This window comes from Hippoglossus hippoglossus, chromosome 16 (genome assembly GCF_009819705.1).
Source record: "Hippoglossus hippoglossus isolate fHipHip1 chromosome 16, fHipHip1.pri, whole genome shotgun sequence".
In the NCBI taxonomy this organism is placed as follows: domain Eukaryota; kingdom Metazoa; phylum Chordata; class Actinopteri; order Pleuronectiformes; family Pleuronectidae; genus Hippoglossus; species Hippoglossus hippoglossus.
Window position 1 is genome coordinate 24,069,743 of NC_047166.1, and position 21,613 is coordinate 24,091,355.

The 21,613-nt window shown below is 42.4% G+C and overlaps 1 protein-coding gene across 4 annotated transcripts in view; it reads left to right on the forward strand.

The window, feature by feature from the left end:
* The first annotated feature begins 268 nt into the window (after positions 1 to 268).
* Positions 269 to 21,613, forward strand: part of dop1a (DOP1 leucine zipper like protein A) — a 31,235-nt gene continuing 9,890 nt past the window's right edge. Inside the window, exons 1-21 of one of the 4 annotated variants that reach the window (XR_004616590.1) lie at positions 269 to 623; positions 3,220 to 3,415; positions 4,340 to 4,521; positions 4,637 to 4,807; positions 6,936 to 7,125; positions 7,605 to 7,703; positions 7,913 to 8,012; positions 9,354 to 9,463; positions 10,355 to 10,469; positions 10,621 to 10,741; positions 11,303 to 11,422; positions 11,836 to 11,953; positions 12,794 to 12,823; positions 13,754 to 14,023; positions 16,622 to 17,147; positions 17,360 to 17,643; positions 18,273 to 18,425; positions 18,505 to 18,605; positions 18,737 to 19,002; positions 19,082 to 21,212; positions 21,482 to 21,593. Coding sequence is in view for 3 of the 4 variants with exons in the window: in XM_034612095.1 (XP_034467986.1) it covers positions 3,278 to 3,415; positions 4,340 to 4,521; positions 4,637 to 4,807; positions 6,936 to 7,125; positions 7,605 to 7,703; positions 7,913 to 8,012; positions 9,354 to 9,463; positions 10,355 to 10,469; positions 10,621 to 10,741; positions 11,303 to 11,422; positions 11,836 to 11,953; positions 12,794 to 12,823; positions 13,754 to 14,023; positions 16,622 to 17,147; positions 17,360 to 17,643; positions 18,273 to 18,425; positions 18,505 to 18,605; positions 18,737 to 19,002; positions 19,082 to 21,212; positions 21,482 to 21,593 (5,337 nt within the window). In the remaining variant the exon portion in view is untranslated. The remainder of the gene's footprint in view (positions 624 to 3,219; positions 3,416 to 4,339; positions 4,522 to 4,636; positions 4,808 to 6,935; positions 7,126 to 7,604; positions 7,704 to 7,912; positions 8,013 to 9,353; positions 9,464 to 10,354; positions 10,470 to 10,620; positions 10,742 to 11,302; positions 11,423 to 11,835; positions 11,954 to 12,793; positions 12,824 to 13,753; positions 14,024 to 16,621; positions 17,148 to 17,359; positions 17,644 to 18,272; positions 18,426 to 18,504; positions 18,606 to 18,736; positions 19,003 to 19,081; positions 21,213 to 21,481; positions 21,594 to 21,613) is intronic. The other 3 variants (XM_034612095.1, XM_034612096.1, XM_034612097.1) reach the window with 3 other exon arrangements.

Here is a 21,613-nt window from a genome sequence, read left to right on the forward strand (position 1 = left end):
CTTGTGTGGTGTTATCCAAGTGTCCTGAAGCCCCGGCATTCAAATTCAACTCGACATGAGATCATTTACACTGTGTTTTAAGCCTTGATGTCCTTAATGTGGAGGAGTTGTTTTTTTTACGTTTGAAGAAGTGGTCACCATTTACCTCAATTGTATTGTATTTAGCTGCAATGCTGTTTACCCCTGTAACATATAGCTTTTATTTTGAAGACAAGGCACGCGACTTCCGGGTTTCTCCAGCCTGACTTCCCGGCGTTGGTAGGGCGGAAAACGTGCATGCGGAACTGACCCGCAGTGCAGTCTGGGAGCTGACAGACGTCTCTCTGCGCTTCAAGCTAACGACGCTCATCGCTGTTTATTTACACACAGCGGCACACCGGAATATGTAGCATATGGTCACCTGTCGTCTGCGGACAAAGCTGCTTCCTGTCACCGGGACGCGACTCGTGTGAGCGGGAGACATCAGAGCTGCCGGGGCCCTGGCTGCATCTCCATCACTGCAACAACCTGCTGCTAGCGTTAGCACAGCTCGCTGCTCACATCGCGGAAGCTGCCAGTCTCTGTCTTCCTCCGCCAGCCGGACACACGAATGAATGACAGCCGCTGGCCTGTGTCGGATCACGGTGAGATTTCCTATCAGCCTGAGTCCACGACGTTACAAGTGTCATGCAGGTGGACGTTACCTGAAAACAAGCACCTCACCCAGCTAGGGACCAGGTAGCTGTTAGCCAGTTAGCTCCGACCCACTCAAACCACACTGGCAGTGACGCGTATAATTACATTTTGAGAATATTCTTTAACCAAAGGTGTTTTTGTGTTGTCATTGTGTCATATGTAGCAACATGTATTCTCCATTCGGTGATAACACAACGTACGCCGCTGTGTGGGCGGCAGGTGTGTGTACCGGTGTTCCAATTTATCTGGGGATCATGGCAACTGGTGATTTGTTGTCTTTATTCCAGATGTTGTCGGTCGGTTGCAGACTCTGTCCCAGATTCGTCATTTTCTCAAAGCGCCTGTGTCTGAAGTGCTGTTATACACTGAGGGCCTCGTTGAAATAAACATCAGACAAAAACACATCACGAGAAAATGTAATGTGTCCTTATCAACATCACCTTGAGACATCAATATCAATCATATGGGTAAAAGTGTGTTTAAGGAAACGCCCATGTTATCTGGTGATAGTCAGAATAAACGCTGCATACTTAATAACAGGCTTCACAAACTGATGCTCATCGTTCATAGGGGACACAGGGAGTTATGAAGAATACACACGAGTGGCCAGCTCCACGCAAAGTGCTTTCTTCTGACGCTGGTGATCATCACAATGCACACACACCAAGCACGTGTCATATGAAAACATCCCTCACATCGAGGAGGTGGAAGCTCCTGCAGTGTTTTTGCGAGTAAAGTTTGTGAACATTCTTTTATTGGATGTGTTAAGCTTCATCTGTCCTCCTGTCGCTGCTGCTTAAAGTCAGCAGACATAATTTTAAAGATGTGCAGTTATTACTGCTTCGCCATGTCGTTTATAATATATATATATATATATATATATTTTTTACCCATATGATTTATATTTTTGTCTCTTTATTTCAACGAGACCTTCAGTGTATCACAGGCGCTTTGGGAAAATGACGAATCTGCAACCGACCGACAACATCTGGAATAAAGACAACAATTCACCAGTTGCCATGATCCCCAGTTAAACTGGAACTCCTGCTCCCTGTTGTTGACACTGACAGGTCTGTCAACACACAACAGAACAAAAAAGAAAGGGAAACCCCTTTAACTAACTTCTCTTTTTGTATAAATGAGTATCTAGATATGATCAGATCTTCATCTCTGTCACAATAATGAACAAACACAATCTATTATGACTAATTCCGCACAAGTCATTGTATTGTTAATGTTTATACCGAATGTATCATTAAACCTCTACCATGTCCCAAGTCCCCTCATGAAACCACATCAAAGTCACTAGATCCAGATTTACATTCGGATCCTTACCAGATTGCACACACCCTTAAACATCCCAGATTTTTTGTCATCAAGAACTATTGTCTGAGAAATCAACAAAAATGTCCAAAGAAAAGCTCTATCTCACAGGGTTATAGAAAAGTGGAAAAAAATGTCTGGATCTGCACCAAAATGTTACATGTTCTTCCCTGAACCATACCACACCCTTCCAGTAAGCTTTGTGAAATCGGTTCAGTAGTTTTTTGTGTAATCCTTGCACAACTTGACTAACAATCACATAAAGCATTCGAAAACATAACCTCCTTGGCAGGGGTACATTTCAAAGGTGAATACTTGTATTCACATTGTAGGTTGGAAATAGTATGTGCATTCTTAGGCTAATGACAAGAACTTAACAGCATTACTTCATGCCAACAAGACCACATTTCATGGTGAGGCTGTGGTGATTGCATTGTCATGGGAAACCCCAACCAGACTCAGTCCTGTCACTGTTCACCAGCTGCACATATATCTGTTGTAAGGAATAAGTTTGTGTTATTAGAGTAGATAGCAGCGACATTGTGTTGAAGTTAATTACCGCTCTTCTTCTTCAAACTTGTTTGTTTTTGGAGGTCATAATCTGACTCAGCCTGTCGTCAGCTTCATTTCCAAACACATCAAACATAAAAGTTAGTATTGGCTGCTGCTCCTGTCAGATGTAACTCCCTACTGATTCATATGACTCAGTCATTAGAGCACATACTAGTAATTGATAGGCTCAGGTGTTTTTCTTCATGGTCAAGCATGAAGATGACTTAACTTAAAGGTTCAGTGTGTAAGATTTAGGTGAAAGGGATCTAGTGGCAGAAATTGAATGCAAAATAATCCTTAGGATGTTTTCTCTAGTACGTTTCATCTAAATTGTATGAATTGTTTGTTAACCTTAGAATGGGCACTTTATATTGAAATACTTTATATTTACATCTGGAGCAGGTCCTTTCTACGGAGGCAGCCATGTTTTTTACAGTAGCACAGACTGGACAAACTAAACACCTTTTGAGTTTTTATGACAACTGAAGCCACCACAGATTCTCTTTCATGTTTGGAAGCGGAGGGTGAGGTGAGGGGTATTCAGCTGCAACATGCAACTTCACCACTAGATGTCACTAAATTCTACACATTGACCCTGTAAAGTTGTGATGTGATCTCTCTGGTCTCATCTTCCTCTCGTTGTCTTTCTGTTGTTTTCTTTTTCTTTAGGTGTGATGTATATATGTGTCCCCGGTGTTTTACAATAGCATAAAAACCACCCAGGAGAATGAATGCAGAGGAAGTGGAGCTGCTCAGTGACTCCAAGTACAGGAACTATGTGGCAGCAGTGGACAAAGCCCTCAAGAACTTTGAGTACTCCAGTGAGTGGGCAGATCTCATCTCTGCACTGGGTAAACTCAACAAGGTAAGGATCAGAGAGGCTGCAGCTTGGTTTACACTGCACTGTTTCATGTAGTAGAGGAGGCAAAAGCCCCTTTCCACTGGTCAAAAACCCCCTCTAACATCTGGCTTTTGTCTGCAATGGGAATGGATAGAATCATAAATAAATCCCAGGAGACATGGGTATTTACTGTCTCTGGCTCCAATCGGCAGTGATAGAAACATGACACCCAGGTGAACACTTTTGGCAAGACAGAGAGAGAGAGAGCTCCTCAGTTTCCTGAGTGTTTGTGATGTCGAACATAACTCATCAGTGAACAAAAAAAAACTGAAATGCTAACTCTTCTGGCAATGGGAAAGAAGACTTTATATGTTATTTTGCGATTTTACCTGTTTGGAAAAAATCCTGTGTATACCTGATAATTTTGATTTACAACAGACTTATCAGCTAAATACATTAATTTACATTTGATGTCATTGGTTTGGTGTAGCAGCCGGCCTTCACTGATTTATTTTATTCATCAAAATCAAATTTGATTGCCAATTGATGGTTTCAGGAACTTTATAAATTCACTGCATAAATTCGAAGTCACAGAAATTCAGTATTGTAATCAGTTTGTTGCTTCTGGTGTAGACAGTGGATATCCGGGCCGAGGCTCTGTCTTCTGTTCGCTGTGCACTGTTTACAGTCCAACTAGTTCTTTTATCACACAAGTCAAGTGTTTCTCCACACAAAACAGAGATACTTTTTTTCCGTGCCACGTCTACAGATTCTGCATATTCACATGCAGAATCTGTTTACCGAGATTATATTGCACATGGATACCACATAATTATTAAGTCAACATAAGTCATAAGTGTGCTCTTGTGTGAGATGCAGAGTGGTTGTCACACTGCTTGTCTGCATGGCTTTTTAAACCATGTTCTTTTTACCTCCGGTGCATCTCAGGTTTTGCAGAACAATGCAAAATATCAAGTGGTTCCCAAGAAGTTGACGATAGGCAAACGGCTGGCCCAATGCCTCCACCCCGCCCTGCCCAGCGGGGTCCACCGCAAGGCCTTGGAGACATATGAGATCATCTTCAAGATCATTGGCCCCAAGAGGCTAGCCAAAGACCTCTTTCTTTACAGGTAATAATGTATGATCTATGTGGTAATCTAGGGGCCAATAAATGAACTCAACACAAGCTTTTTTCTGCTAGTATCTGATCTTGAACATGAGCTTCAACTTCTTCATCCCCTGCAGCTCTGGGCTGTTCCCTTTACTCTCCAATGCTGCCATGTCTGTGAAGCCTGTGCTGTTGGGGCTCTATGAGACCTACTACCTGCCCCTGGGGAAGACTCTGAAACCAGGCCTCCAGGGGCTACTGACCGGGGTCCTGCCTGGTCTGGAGGAGGGCTCTGAGTACTATGACAGGTAAGAAGAGCAGAAACGGAAAGAAAAACACTTGGAAAGATTTTAACGTGCACATGCAGGCATCAGAACAAGCCATTAGGAGAAGGCATTATGGGGAGAGGAATTGATTGCAGATTGTATGAATGATACATGAGATGTATGAGTCATTGCAAGATTCATTCCTAAAACTGAAGATAGTCAAAGATGTTTGTCTCTGTCTGAACTTTTCCACCTCTTTTTTAAAAAACAAATATCTGTCTGTTACTTGGGTAAGATTACTAACTTTTTCACATGATGATATTGTATGTTCATGTCTTTATCTGGCAGTGTCGCATATTACAAAATCTAGTCAGTGTTGACACAGGTATACTACCAGTCAGAAGATTAACAACACATCCATTTCCCAAGTCCAGTGAATAACCTGGAACAGTACAAAGGTCAGCAGTAAACTGCTCAAGGAAACAGTCAACAAAAAGAAAAATAATGAAAAGTTCATAGAAAACAGGGATGAAGAAGTAGGTGAACTTGCAGATCTCCTACAGCAATTGAAGTAACTGAAGTAGTTATTCTGGGTCTTACAAAATATCTCCTTGTGTACTGTTTTTGTTGTTTGTTACACAATGTACTGTTCAGCAGCTGCTGTAGCACTTTGGCCCCAGACAAATATCCCCATGGGGACAATAAAGTACATTTGATTCGACTTGAAAATTTAAAGCAAACAATTCCTACTGGTGCCCTGTCTTTTGTTGTTAACTTACAAACTCTGAAAGGACAAAGGCAGAAAGGAGAGAAAGAAAAGTAGCGGAGAAAAAAATGGCTAGTTGGTTTAAAAATTTAAAATGTTTAATTATTTTTCTTTAATCAGAAAATTAATTAAATGTAATTTTCAGTAATAACTGGGTGAATGGAGGCCTTGAGACAATACTCACATGTTGCTGGAGTTAAACTGCAGTATCTTAGATAGTTAATACTACTAAACTACTGATACTGCATTGTACAAATAATACATTGATGTACATTATTTTTCTTTGCTCTACCACACACACTTTAACTTTATGTTTATTATTTGTCTTAACATTATCTGTATATTGCTTGTATATAGTGCATTGTCTGCATGTATCTATATTGTCTATATATTATCAGCATGGCTTGAAAGTCGAATACAGTCTCTGTGTTTTGTGCATGTGTGTGCGCAAGCGTGTATGTGCGTGTGCGCTTTCCATGGATTGACATCAATGTCTAACTTTAAAACCACAGTTTCTGTTTCAGGGGTCATCTTCAGGGCTAACTTGTTTCTCATTTCATTTAAAACTACACATGTAGTTTAAGTACCTGTTCAGTAAAACTATAACAAACAATGTGCTCTTTGTCTCTTTGAGTTGATTTAGCTTCTGTCAAAATAGAAAATTGAACAGCAAATTGCATTATTTTGATCACCTCTTGCAGCTATTTCCTGTTACCACTGTTACCTCTGTGTAATATTGCATTCAAATTGTTGTGTTTATTAAAGGTAATTATAGATTGACCTTGTTTGCCCAGATTGAATTCAGCATTGGGTTTAATTTCTGACTCCCACTCCTGTAACATGTGTCACTCAGATGACTAATTCTACCACTGATGCAACTGCTGCGACTGAGCGGTAATTACAGTAAACCCACAGTACTTCAAGTCATTGACCATCTTTATCGGAGGTTCTTGAACTTCAGAGGCTTGAGGCCGCTAAAAACATTACTCCCATAGCCCATACCCACATTTGCACATTAGCAGGAATGTAGCACAACATTCAAGTGAAGGCAGTGCTCTGTTATCTAAATGTGTGTGCAGTAAATTATATTGTCTTTAAAATCAATGAATATTCATCATAAATACTTGTGATCTTAATATTGATCAAAATAACCTTTTATTGTAATTTTGGTCTGAATTGTTCAGCCCTACTTTCTATTCACAATTAAATTACACCCAAATAACATTAGAATGTGAATAACTATATAATAAATCATACTTAATTTGAAATATTTGAATATCTTTTTAATTTCCCAGAACAAAGCTGTCTCACGCTCTCCACCTGAACAGATCAGAAACACACTCTCAAGCACACAGTGTGTATTTTCACCTCTGAGTACCACCATGTCCTCCTTGTTTGTCATAGAACCAATACCCTGTTGGAGAAGGTGGCTGCAGCAGTGGAGCAGTCGGCCTTCTACAGTGCCTTGTGGGGCAGCATCCTGACCAGCCCCGCTGTGCGTCTCCCCGGGGTCTCCTTTGTCCTGCTGCACCTCAATCGCAAACTCTCCATGGAAGACCAGCTCTATGTCATCGGCAGCGACATCGAGCTCATGGTACTTGAGAGGCTGTTTGACAAAAGAGGGATTTGCACACGTGACAGTTCTAGTGAGGGTGCTGAGGGACAAAACATACTGCATCACCCTCTAGCAAAATATCAATTTATCATTACTGATGTTACAGTGATTTGGTTTATTAAACAGCAGTGCAGTGTTTTCATTTGGTTTATTTTATTAGTGTCTGGAGGCGGATTTGGAAAAAACTCAACTTAATATTAGTTACACAGAAGATAAATGGGAGTAGTTTGACTGGAAAGTGCCCGATGAATAGCATAAGACAAAAAAAGATCATAGATGTTTATGATGGTAGATGCTTACTCAGTTTGTAAAACGTATGATGAAAGAAATGTTCTGAACAATGGACCAACGAGGCAGGTTTATCTTTGGTCACTGTGTCAGTCTGAATAGTGTAATGATGTGTAGGGTTGTGTATTTTGTACACAGGTTGACTCACAGTTCTTTTCTGCTCTCACCAGGTGGAGGCGGTCAGCACCTCAGTCCAGGACTCCAGTGTGTTGGTGCAGAGGAGCACCCTGGACCTGATCCTCTTCTGCTTCCCTTTCCACATGAGCCAGGTGAGCTCTGATCTACAGGCCTGTGTATCATACCTGAAGTATGATAATGACCTGTGTGCGTCTTTGACTGAAGTTAGGATTGATTTTGAGACGTGTAATTGACATATTAGCCGGTAACCATAATCTGCCTTCTTGTTAGCGTGTCTGTGTGTATGTGAAAGACATATTGGAGCAGTCACAAACATTCTCTTGTGTTTTGTTGTGTTCAGGCGACTCGCCCTGACATGATCCGGATCCTGTCAGCAGCCTTGCATGTGGTTTTGAGAAGAGACATGTCCCTCAATCGCAGACTCTATGCCTGGCTGCTGGGTGCGACACACACACACACACACACACACACACACACACACACACACACACACACACACACACACACACACACACACACACACACACACACACACACACACACACACACACACACCAGCACACACAGATTTACAGTATCAGGGTTCCCACTCATCATGTCATTTTAGAATAATATCGTAGAGGAAATTACCCTACAGGAGAAGTGTGAGAGTAAAGGGAGTTGGTTTGTTCACAAGATTACTGCATCAAATATATTCCCGATTCATTTATTAACCTGTTTATTAGCTCTGATTTATGAATACAAGTCTTGCATACACATTGTTCTGTTTTGTCATTTGTGTACACTTCAGGTCTATGGCTGCTTTTTTATGGATGTTTTTTTTCTGTTCTGTGCAACATAAACCATGCTAATGTCTATTGTGGTCATTGTCTTACTGTATTTTCTCTTGTTTCCAACTCACTGTGATGATCATGTCGGTAAGTGTCTGCATGAGTGAGGATGGACTGAATGTATCAAGCTGATTCTTATCTGGAGCTACTTGTAATGATTGTAGAGTTAGAATCTCAAGTTCCTGATTAGCAGAAATGATTAGCAACAAGGTTGATGTGGAGTGAAGGTCAGAGTCATAAGTGATGATTTGCAGCACAGTGTGATTCTAACGGCAGCTTTAAACCAGATCACAAGCCAGTTAGGGTTTTTCCATCTATGAATGGGATATATTACTGTATTATTCATCTGAAACTGGTTATGCTGCCACAGGGCTGTACGTTACCTTAAGCTTCATTTTCCTTAATTTACGTTCATTAACCAAGTCGTAACATTTCTGTCTTAACTCGCTTGCTAGGTGCGCTGAGAAAAAAGGGTGTTAATTGTGGGACTTGGTGTTTGATGTATGGACTCAGAGACATTTTTGAAATAGTTTTTACTCATACGACAGAGTACAACTACCAAGTAGAATAGCAATGCATCATCAATTCACCTCACACAAGTACACAAACCCTCATTTCACCGTACACACGCACACACAACTGTATGACACGGGTGCTACAACAGTAAATTCTTTCATCACACCAAGATGAGACATATATGTCAAACTGTGCAGCCCTGTTCCATAGTGTGATGCAGCCCAAGACCTACACACCTTTTGATTAGAACTTATTGGTTATCATTAGGAGTTTACTAAGAAGAACTGCAAGATACAAATAATTTATCTTAAGGAAAATTAAACATCCATTTTCTCTACTCTGTTAAGGTGCTTTGTCTTTTGTCTGTGATTTAATGTGCTGGATGTATGTCTAAGTGGTTATGTTAATTCTAACTGCACATCTGTTTTTTTTAAGGCTTTGATAACAATGGGGTGATAATAGGCCCCCGCAGCACGCGACAGAGCAACCCAGAGGAGCACGCTAGCCACTACTTCAACACCTTCTCTAAAGACATGCTGGTCCAGGTGAGGGTTCAAACTCATTGCAAATACAGCTCAACGATGGGTAAGATTTTCTTATGTGTAGATTTGAATTCACATCACATTTGTACGGAACAAGGTGTGTGTGTGTGTGTGTGTGTGTGTGTGTGTGTGTGTGTGTGTGTGTGTGTGTGTGTGTGTGTGTGTGTGTGTGTGTGTGTGTGTGTGTGTGTGTGTGTGTGTGTGTGTGTGTGTGTGTGTGTGTGTGTGTGGCTTGCTCTAAATTTGGTAGCTCTGGCCCTTATTTTTTTATCCATTACTTATCATACCTCTCTTTTCACACCTGCCACATCCTCTCTGGGGTTACATATACATATATGTCCTGTTCATCACAGTCATCTCTTTGAAGACAGCTCCCACATCTCCCACAGATTTAACACACGGACACATAAAGGAAATCTTTCTCATCACGCTCAAAACAGCTGTCGCCCTCCTGGCATGTGATAGGCTTCGGTACTCCAGGGGTTGGAACGGGGAGCACAGAGAGCGACAGGCAGGGGAAGTTTTGTTTTTGATAGTACTTTTTTTTCTGTTTTTTGTTTGCTCCTCTGCCATCTGCTCCGGCAATTATTGGAGCTCCCTCCATTGGGACAAGGCTGTTACTACAGAGACCGTCTGTTCCAGGCATCAGCCCATTACGTGACCAACGAAGCATGAAACACACACACCCAAAAAAAAAATTAAATGAAAGGGAGTTTAATCCAAATATGAGATTGATATTGCCAAATATTCTGAAAAGCTAAACAAACAAAAATCCAAAGCTTATAAATGTTCCTTCAGCGGTGTGAAAAGTGGATTGGGAGTTTACAGATATTTCAGGATTTTTACTGTAACAGGTGTGTGTGTGCGTGTACCTCCTTGTGTATGTATTTCCAGGCGATGGTAGGGATCTTGCAGGGCAAGGCCCGAGGTGGTGAAGAGGAGAGTATCCTCATGCACGACCTCAAGCCATTTCGCATCCTCATCAGTTTGCTGGACAAACCAGAGCTCGGTAAGTGACACTGTAGACACCATCGGTTTAGTTAATGTTGTAAGTCCATAAATCATGACATATAAAGCCTGTCTCATTAACTGAATTTAATATTGTAAACATTCGTCAACTGTGGACATCATTCCTGCTGTCGGTATGTGTCTCTCTCCAGGTCCACAAATCCTAGAGGACGTTTTGATTGAGGTGTTTCGGACTCTGCACACACAGTGTCGAACAGAGCTGGACCTCCAAAACCAGAGTCCATTCAGCAAAGACCACACACACCTCAGCAGGTCAGCCCAGGCCAACACCTCCCTGTGTGAATGAAAAAAATGAAATGAACCCTATAAATTTACATATAGTAGTTGTTTCATCAAATAAAAATACAGGTAAAATAGAACAACTCTGATATCTTAAATTAGATAACATCTAATCAACAGTGACAACATTGGAACATAAAATGAGTGAGTAATACAACGCATTCATATGATATAACAGTTTTACAAAATACTTCAAAAGATTTTATAAGTACAATTACAAAATATAGATATGAAATTATGTGCAGTTTAAAAAAAAAAGTGATTGATGACAAAATAATGACAAATGGTCAAAAGTCAGATTTTTTTAAACATAAAATATACAAACTGGGGAGTAATATGGTGTTAGATTTTTGTGGCAAATGTTACCCTGTAAATTGTGTAAATATTTGATACTTTTTTTGATTAATAACTCGTCATTTATTCATTCTTAGAGTTATACTATATTAAGAAATGAAGGCTTATTATCAACAGTTGCATATTATTTAGATTCAAGTATTGTTTTGACAAGATTATAAATTTTGTTTTCATTCTTAGCAAATTACGAGAGAACAAGAAGACGGCCGAACTTATTAAAACAGCCAACCTCCTGTTCAACTCGTTTGAGCCGTACTACATGTGGGACTACATCGCTCGCTGGTTTGAGGAATGCTGCAGGTTTGTGTGTGCAAATCAATGTGTACATTTACACAGAGGCTGTCATTTTTTTAAGTGCACTACTAGTATCAGGAACATTCTAAACACAAAACAAACATTAAACAAAACTTTGTCATGTTTTTGGAGCCATTCTTTTGGAATTTCCTCATTGTAAAGAGTCAAAGTCACAGTGATGCTGCTGATGCTACTTCTCCACATAAAACTACATTCACAGCAGAACTCTAATCTTAACATCAAGCCGACTGGATGTGCACATTTTTCTCATTTGTAAAATCAAAGTTTTTGTTTGCAACTCATTGACACCGCTGTCAGCTCCCAAAGGCTCTCGCATGTCTTTATTTTTTTTTCAAAAACACAGAAGTTAATAAGTAGTAGTTGTACTTTACTCACAGTAACATTTTGCCCCGATGCAGGAGGACGGTGAACAGCAGCACACGTGCAGAGCAGCATTCTGGTTGCGTAGATCCTCCTGAGCTCTCATTGGTAGAGTTCTGTCAGCTGGTCGATTTCCTGCTGGATATTGTTTCTTTGGTGAGACTTTTTGTTTTCTGTCTGTCTTTTTCTTTCAGTCTTTCTTTCTATATGTCTTTGAATTCATTTTCATCCTTCCTGTCTTTGCTCTCACTCTCCCAGAATTTTCTTATACTATTTAACTTGTTATGTTCCTTCATTTTCTGTTTCACTCTTTTCCTTCTCTTCGTTTTCTTTTCAGCATGTCATTATTGCTCAATTTTTAGTTTCTGTCTTTTTTGTCATTATTCCTTCTTTCTCTTTACCTTTTCGTATTTCCACCTCTTTCTCTTTACACATTCTTTCTGTTACCTCCTCTTCAGTCCCTTGTCTCCCACCTCTGCTCGTGCTTTTCATCTTATTTCTTTTACTCTCGCTCCCTTGTGGCTCACACACTCCCTCCTTGAATCCAACATTTTCCCAACAAATGACTTTCATGTCCATTTGCCATTTGGCCTTCATCTAGTCAGATTTGTCATCTAACTCCAATTCTTGGATGTAATGGCCACCATTATGGTGTGTGTGTGTGCGTCCCATCTGTTGTGTGTGTATATTTGCAGCCCCTACACAGGTTAGAAAAGACCTGTGTGTTAGGTTTCCATACAAAATGTTGTTTGCATCCTCCAGAAATATGCTTGTCTATAACGTATTTCCAATCTAAATAGGTTGGAAATTTCTCTGTCTACTATTACCCTGTTTAAATGCTTGTGTGTGTGTGTGTGTGATGGATAGAGAACCCTGTGTTCCGAGAGATTGTGAGTGAGAGGTTAAGTGTGTGTGTGTGTTTCCGCAAACAAAGTGTTGTGGCCTGTGCTCTGCTTGCTCCTGTCTGTTCAAACTATCTGCTCTTTCTCCTTGAAGCCTACTAGAAGCATGAGGGTAATCTGCCAGGTAAAGTACTGCTCTTTCCTGCTTTTTCACCTCACCCTGCTTCACTGAGGCTATGATAACATTTCTGCAATGTCCTGCCAACATTCCTCAGAGCATCTTTCTTCCTGTCCTGGATGATTGGCTCACATGTCATATTTTAATACCAAAAAATGAACATGATCCCAAGGTGGCGGTGGAATTCTAACAGTCATTTACATGTGGTGAAAAAAATTATCCTGGCTGTTTGGTATGGATTTTGTGAAAATGAAATCTCTGCCCAGTGTGTCTGTACGTTCTGCATGCCTGCAGTTATTTGCTCACATATTTGTAAGAAATATGACTATTCTAATTTACTCCCATGATTACATTTTTTTTTTTTATCATTTGCTTTTTTTTGTTTTATAAAAATGTAATTTTCTTGTTAAGTTAAAATATTAAAAAAACTTCATGAGAAGATCACCCCACTCAAGACACAGCGCAATAAAACCACAAATACACCAAATATGAAGAAAAGTAAGTATCCTTACATGTATGTCCACAGGTCTAATATATATAGTAAATGATAAAGGTAACTTAACTAAAGAGCCTTCACTTAAGACAAGATTCAATTGTATTTAGTCAAGTGAATACTAAACCACCAGCACAAAAAGCTTTTTTATTTTTTATTTATTAAAATTTTTTGACTGAAAATGACAGTAGCAGAGAATATTTTGCCCTGATTATGTAGGTTCAGGATAAAACGAGAGGGAGCTCATTCTAGATTTGAATGTGTATGAAAACACATTTATTCAAGCACACTGTGATACTTCGATCATTACAAAGATTCCAATAGTCCAACAGAACTCTAATGAAGTTACGAGCAGTAATTACATCATATTAGCTTCACTTCCGTCCAGATTCCTGATAAGTGGACCTTTATTTCCTCACTTATGTTTTTTCTGAAACTTTCAGGAGACGTACATAGAGATCCAGACTGAGCATCTTCCTCAGCTGCTGTTGCGCATGGTGGCGGCTCTGACTTGTCATCTGCAGGCCCTGGGCCTCGGGGAGCTCACCCACTGTCTTCGCCTCTGCTCCAAGATCCTCAGCAAAGTGCAGCCCCCTCTGGTGTCCCCTCTGGCCCTGCCCTCGGGCTCCCAGGGGCCTCAGGGTCATTCTAACTCCACTGGCAACTCCTCAAGATCAGCAAAGGATAACAGCAGAGACAAGGAGGACAAACGGGTAAGGACAATATTTCAATAAAATATTAAGTGGCAATGCTGTTTTTTGGAAGAAAAATAAATAAATTAGGAATTTTTTTACTACTTTTACTTCACACCACACCATTTCAACAAGGATCTTTCACAGTTTTTGAAATCGCAGAGGAAAGGGTCAGGTCAGAGGCAAATTGTTGATCGATCAACATTTTCAAGTGTTTAAAGACACAATTTGAGACACTTGCAGAAGCAAGTGTTGTGGCCCGGTTGTGACAATGAGCTATAGCCAATCAGACTAAGGGGGCTTTTACACCTTGTTTAGTCCGTTACCTAAATTGCAATATGAAACCAAAACTAACTGGATCAATTGTAAACAATGTAACAAAGACATGAAACGTTGTTAGGACCTTGGTCAAAACCCTTAGGTGTGAAACGCCCTAAAAGACAGTGAGGTGAAACCCAAAGGAGGAGTAGTACAACATCTACAAGCATGGATAAATCCATTCTTTATCTTTCTTTTCTTTTTTCTTTTTTGCTGCATATCAACATGTTAGATAAATTGGTTCTTGTTGACATCCCCCCCAAAAATCCAGTCTCATAAATGGTATATCATTTCTTCTGTTCTTTTTTCACACACACTTTTGTGAGGAAAAACATACTTTTGTATGTATCACCATGGTCTGCACTGACAGATCAATGTTGCTAATGAGAAATTAAGTGTGCAATACACATTAATTTGATTGATTGATTCAAGATTTGTTACTACAAGAAAAGTCATGTAGTGTTAACATAGCAGCAATCTGAACTTTAAAAGTAATGTTGTGTGAAGATTGAATCATGGCACCAAAACAATGTCAATGCCACTGCTGTGCCAACCTCTGACTTTGAAAGAAACTTCCATGATTCTCTTCTGTCTCTGATGCTTCAAAAAGTCTTTGATGAAAAACATAAACCTTTTCCTGCCCTCTAGTCAGAGCAGTCCCAGTTTGACCTACTCGACCCACTTCCCCTACAAGCTAATTCCCCAAATCCCATCAGTTCAGGCTCTGATGGTGTTCCCTGGTCCCTGAACAGGGCCCCTCCGGCTTTTGTCCTTCTGCCAGCCTCCTGTCCTGGTCTGCAGTTGGCTGGGTGGCCCTGCCGTCCCATAATCCCATGACACAAGGCATTTGAAGACTTGCTCAGAGCAAATGCTTGGTCGTCCTGGTCCCCGTCCAGCAACCTGGTTGATAAAGTGTTTGAGAGATCATTGAGTCGTGATTAAAAGTTTAGTCACCCAGTCCCATGTCTGGAGATGAGACAGGGTTTTACTGGATGGAGATAGACCCATGAGGGGCAGAAGAGAGCACAAGTAGAAAGACAGAAGATGGTTAAACCAACAGCTGAGCCCAAGCTCGCCTTTTCTCTCTGAGGAAGGAGAGGAGTAGATTAGCCTGTTATGCCTCCAGGTGTGTCATATCCATCAGAGTGGAAAACATCCCACATACATCCACTGAATACTATAACGCCCCCACCCCCACCCTGAGGGGCATATAGAGAACATGCAAGCTAACGTGCCATCTGAGTCCAGGCTCCAGAAGTGCAAGCTGCCTCAATCAAAATGTATCCCACAACTCTCTCAGGCCCTCAGAGCCTGACTGTGACGAAGAATTGTGTGAACTTTATTGGTCGGTCAGTCTGTCTGCAGCAGGATGTACATCTGGTGTACAGTTCACTCTATGCTTAGTTCCTCAGGTCTGACCCCACAGGTTCATATACAGATGACCAGTGTACAGAACACAGTGCAGCGAAAGGTTGTGGTTAATATTGTTGTTTTAATAATGTTTAATGTCTCCATCTATTGAGAGACATATGTTATTATAACCAATAGTTTGGCACATGGTTATTACTGACTAAATAACTGAAATGGTGTAAGTGTTTTGAACATTAACCAAGTCCTTTATCCAGGTATCTGTCATTTTATATTGGAGTTTCAGTATATGTTATATATTACAGTTACAATATTTTGGGCAGAATTTAATACCAGCTGATGATTCAAGGTACTTCATCACTTTGCAAATGAAGCTGGATGTAACAATCACACATCCAGTTCTGTCTTGAAACAATTCTGCTCATAGATTTGGAACAATTTCTGCAGTGGCCTTATACTGTATACTATACAAAATCTCTGCAGGGGGTCAAATTGAGAAGAGTCATTTTGCCCCACAACAATTGTCATATGAAAATGTATGGTTCTACTTCAATATTACAAAGAAGCCTTTGTTTCCCTTCGGATCATAACTCCATCCCAAAACATAAATAAGTTAGATACAATTGATGACTAGTGCTTTTCCCTCCATTAAAGGACCTGCCAATCAACTTTTGGAGTGTTTACACCCTCTCTTTTCCTCTGTAGAGATGCAAACATGAGCATTGCTTCATATTGATATAAATGGTATTGCTTACTCGTATACCTACTTTGAAAATATATTGAAACAATGTAAAAAGTCAATATACCGGCCAGCCCTATTTGGAAATCTGCATCCTGAAATTTCCTGGCTCTCTGTATTTTCACAATAGCAAAACTCATTATTTTCATCACTCTTTGCTGAATGTCCTTTATCACCTGCCTCTCCTTCTGCAGCCTCTCCCAGCTACACTGGAGCAGCCTGGCAGTTTAGACGTATTTGAGGATGGGGAAAACCCTTCCAGCAGTCGCTCCTCAGAAAGTGGCTTCACAGACTTTGTCCAGTACCTGGGAGATGGCCCCCAGCAAACGGAAAGCATCCCCCATTCCCACTCAGCGGTCAAAGCAGGCCGACGCTCCTCAGGCCCATCTCAGACCAAGCCTGTGGACAAACCAGTCATGCAGTGCTGCCTGGAGCACTTCCAGCAGTTCCTCTCCCGGCTCATCAGCCTGTATATCACCCCGGGACGGGTGGACAGACCTGAGGATGAAAGAACTGAAGTCATGCGTTCGGGGCTCCTGGTTTCAGAGGGCCCCCAGCACTGTGATTATACTGAGATGTGCTCAGAAGGCGGCTTGGTCCATAGGGAGTATGTTGCTGCCTTCACTGCTGCTTGCCAGCTCTTCCTAGAATGCTCCAGTTTCCCTGTCTACATCGCAGAGGGCAACCTCAAGTCCTCACCCACACAGGAGGAGCAGTTGGGTAAGAACCAAAAACATATAATTATAATAAGGCCAATTTCTTTTTGGAAGTACTTAAAATATGTATGATGCTGCTATGCTTAAACTGGTGGGAAGGACTATCTGAATATTGTAATTGAATATTTGAGGGAAACTGTACAACAATAAAACCTCTGAGTAAAGATAAAGCTGTACTGCATTGGGTTAAAGTATATCCCTACTGCATCCATACAGACAGTGAACAGGTCCGTCTGCCAGTGTGGCTGCAGACACTGATGGATGCCTCCTGCCTGGCCAGTGACTTCAGCCTGCAGGGTGTCGCCATCTCCCTACTCATGGACCTCATAGGACTCACTCAGTCGGTTGCCATGGTGACAGCTGAGAGTGTGGCGTCTGGCGACAACACAGAGTCCCCCCAGCCCATGAGCCCCAGCCAGGGTCGCGTTGCTGTTGTCATCAGGCCACCGCTCACTCAGGGAATCCTCAAGTACATCGCTGATAAGACAGAATTCTTCAAGGTTAGAGATCTTGTTTCAGGTTGAAGCCAAACTGTTGGTGGTCTTCATTGTTTTCATGTTTTTTCTATCTTTAACCCATTAAGACCTAAGGTGTCCAATAAAAACGCACATTAAAACCTCAAGTGTTGTTTGAAAACAAGCCCTTCTGAGGGTTTTCTGGAACATTTGATAGCTTTAACATTTGGCTTTAATTGCAAATCCTTATTTTACTACACTTTATTAACATTAAAAAAAACATTATAATGCTGGCAAACTCACCAAGATCCACTTCTTCTTCTTCATCAAACATGTCTCTTGCAGACTGAGCTTTTGGTCAGCTGGTCAGCAGGCATATTGTCTGGGTCTTGATCTTCTTCATTGTTATTGTCCTTTTTTATTTTTTCATAAATAAACCAATGCTTTTTATCTGCTTTAATACTGGTCCTGTCACTTAGGTCTTCAGCCATTGTCTGAAATGCAACTTTTTTCAAGAGTGCTAACAAACAAACTACATTTCCACTTTCTCGCAAGTATTTTAGCAAATCCCAATGGTTTTTGTCCGTCACATATCTTGAACACGACATATCATATAAAAAGCACACGTGTCTCATTTCTTGCATCAGGTCTAAATGTGTTATTCCTCTTCTCAGAGTGTGGCCTTGATCTTGTGGGACCAGTTGAGCGAAGGAACACCTCAACACCATCAACGCAGCGTGGAGCTTTTTTACCAGCTCCACAACCTGGTGCCTTCCTCCAGCATCTGTGAGGACGTCATCAGTCAGCAACTCATGCACAGAGACAAGGTCAGCAGAGTGCACACATTAACAGTAAAACAGAAGCGCATACACACACTCACCATTAAATCCTTTTGTTTTCTTCCAGAGAATTAGGTTGGAGGCCCACGTGAAGTTTTCTGTGCTGTGGCATTTGACACGAGATTTGAACATCACCAAGTCCTCTCCTTTTAGTCGCACGTTTGACAGGTAGGATCTGTTGACAACATTGCAATTGTGATACATTTTTCTCCCTTGATGCAGTTGTATCTTTCAATTTTATCTAAATTTTTTTCCCTTATCCACTTTCTCTCTCCATTCTATTTCACTTATTCCCGCAGATCGCTCTTCATCATGCTCGACAGTCTGAGTTATTGGGATCCATGTACCACTGCTGTTGGTCGGGCTTGGCTCAATCAGGTCCTTCAGAGACATGATATCGCTCGGGTCCTTGAGCCACTTCTCCTCGTACTGCTCCACCCAAAGACCCACAGAGTGTCCATTCAGAAGGTACAAGCCCAGCGGCACTGGGCCCAGGTCTTTCCTGAACCACCTGAACAGGAGCCATCAGAACTTACCTACACCAGGGAATCTGGCTTCTCCGACAGTGAGCAATGACCATTCAATTATTTAGTTTCTTTACGATATCTATATTTGTGTTAACAAATCTTTCTGTCTATCATTAGACTTCGGTCAGTTCCACGGGGAGAGGATTACACAAGATGAGCTCCGAAGCCTGGCGATGGGCGACATGGAGCCGTTCTGTCTGACTGTGAACCCGCTGAGTGACAGCCTGTCCTTACTGAGCCTGAGCAGTGATAACTTGCAACTAGCTGGTGCATATCAGCCTGCTGACCAGCAGGGGGAGGCCCAGAGCTCAGAGTCCAGTGGTTCTCATTCGTCAACAGTGGAAAATGGCAGCTTTGAGGAACCAGAGGGTGTCAACAGCACAGTAAATGGTTCAGACCAGCAGCCTGGTTCCTCAGATGACTTGTCAGAGGACTCTGTGGAAGTTGTTGTGTCCTCTGTTATTAAAGAGCTTATCGACAGGGTTCAGACTTTAGCAGATGAGGGATCGCTTGAAGTCTCATATCCACCTGAGAACTGGCCGCAGACCGACACAGACAGCACTTCCTCAGATACCTCGACTGGTCTCCGTCTTGACGGCGGTCCTCTTTCCATCTCCAACCACCAGACTCTGCCGGAGATGCTGGCTGGAGGAACGCTCGAGTTCCTCTCTGTCACACAGGCTGATATATTGGCAGAGGAGCAACGTAAAGACGGTATTACCCGTCATAGTTCCTCTCCTTCCATTGTCACGTTGCCAGACAGCTCTGACCCAGCCACCCCAGACCACAACCTGCGGGTCGATGACCCTCAGGCCCGCAAACGTAGCCACAGCAGCACCCAGCTCAGTCTTAAAGGGAAAATCATGGAGAGGCTGGCAGACAAGTCTCCCGGGGCAAAGCCCAAAATCAAGAAGGCCAAGAGGAAAGAGGAGATGAGGCAGAGAAAGGCAGCCAGTCAAGCCGAGAAACTGCGGCCGCCCAGTATTTTCTTTGGGGACAGCCTGGACCTAGAGAACTGGTACAGCTGTGGGGAAGGTGAGGTATCAGAGATTGAGAGTGACACTGGCTCACCCAGTGGCTGCCCTGGTGGAAGTGTTGGGGGTGTCAGTGTCACAGGACGCAGATCATCCTCTGCCCCGCCTCGTTTTAACATCCACCCTCTCTACCAGCATGTTCTGCTCTACCTCCAGCTGTACGACTCCTCCCGGGCCCTGCACGCCCTGTCAGCCATCGCAGCCATGCTAAAAGCAGCGCCCTCAGGGTTTGTAAGTGCCATCTCCACCACCAGCATCAACAACACCTACACTCCACAGCTCTCTCTGCTCCAAAACCTCCTAGCACGTCACAGGGTCTCTGTAATGGGCAAAGACTTCTACTGCCCCATCCCCCAGGACTCCCACTCCCACTCATTTCGCAGCGCCATGTACCTGGAGATAATCATCTCGCTTTGTCTTTATTTCCTAAGAAGCTATTACTCTGCCCACTTGGCGGCAGGCCCTCAGGACTTGGCAGGAAACCGAGCCATGCAGCTGACCAGCGTGGAGGTCTTAGCTCTCCTCTTCAGCGAGCTTTCCAAAGTCACAGGTGGCTCTGCAAAGGGCTTTGCTAGTTTCATCAGTGATGTCCTCTTCAAGTGCAAAGTTCAAAAGGTGGTCCTCCATTGCCTGCTGTCCTCTATATTCAGCGCTCAGAAATGGCACGAGCAGCGAGTGGCAGGTGTTAATGTGGCCACAGTGGAGGAGGGTCTGTCTGAGGATAGCGTGATCAACCTGTCAGAGGACCAGATTGACAGCTGTAGCGCTGTCCAGTCACAGTTGTTAAGACTGTTGCAGAGCCTTGTCGTACTTGAGCACAGAGTCCTGGTGCCAGCCGATGAAGGAGGAGAAGGAGGACCCGTGGGAGGAGGCGCAGGAGTTGCAGGGACGGGAGGCGGTGCCGGGGCAGGGTTTGAGATTCTCGGCGGGGAAGTGGAGCATGTCAACCCTCAGCAGCCCATGACATCACTTCAATACTTGCATGGACAGCCAATCACATCGCAGGGAATGTTCCTGTGTGCAGTGATCAGGGCACTCCATCAGCACCATGCGTGTAAGATGCATCCACAGTGGATCGGGCTTATAACAGCCACACTGCCATACATGGGGAGGGTGCTGAAGAGGGTCGTGGCCTCCGTCACTCTCCAGCTTTGCAGGAACCTGGACAACCTTCTTCAGCAGTACCGCTACGAGACGGGGATAATTGATATAAGGTATAAACACCCACATGGATCGTATTGATGTGACACCTATAATCAATACTACATCACAGACAACAATCCTACAGGAAGTACAAAGCAATATAATAACATAGCAAGGGTTTGGACACCAGATGGCACTGTTGACCATCAATTACATCATCCATCTCTCTGATGTGTCAATTGTACTTTATGTGGAACATTTCAAATTTTGTATTGACATATTCAAAAATGTATTCAAAAATTCCATTGATTAACCTGCATATTCTCCCTCTGTCTTCCAGACCGCAGTGGATCGCTCTCTGCATCCCCCCTGACCTGATTCTGACAGTACTGGAGGGAATAACAGCCATCATCCATTACTGCCTGCTGGATCCCACTTCCCAATATCACCAGGTGAGGGCGCTGTGCACCAA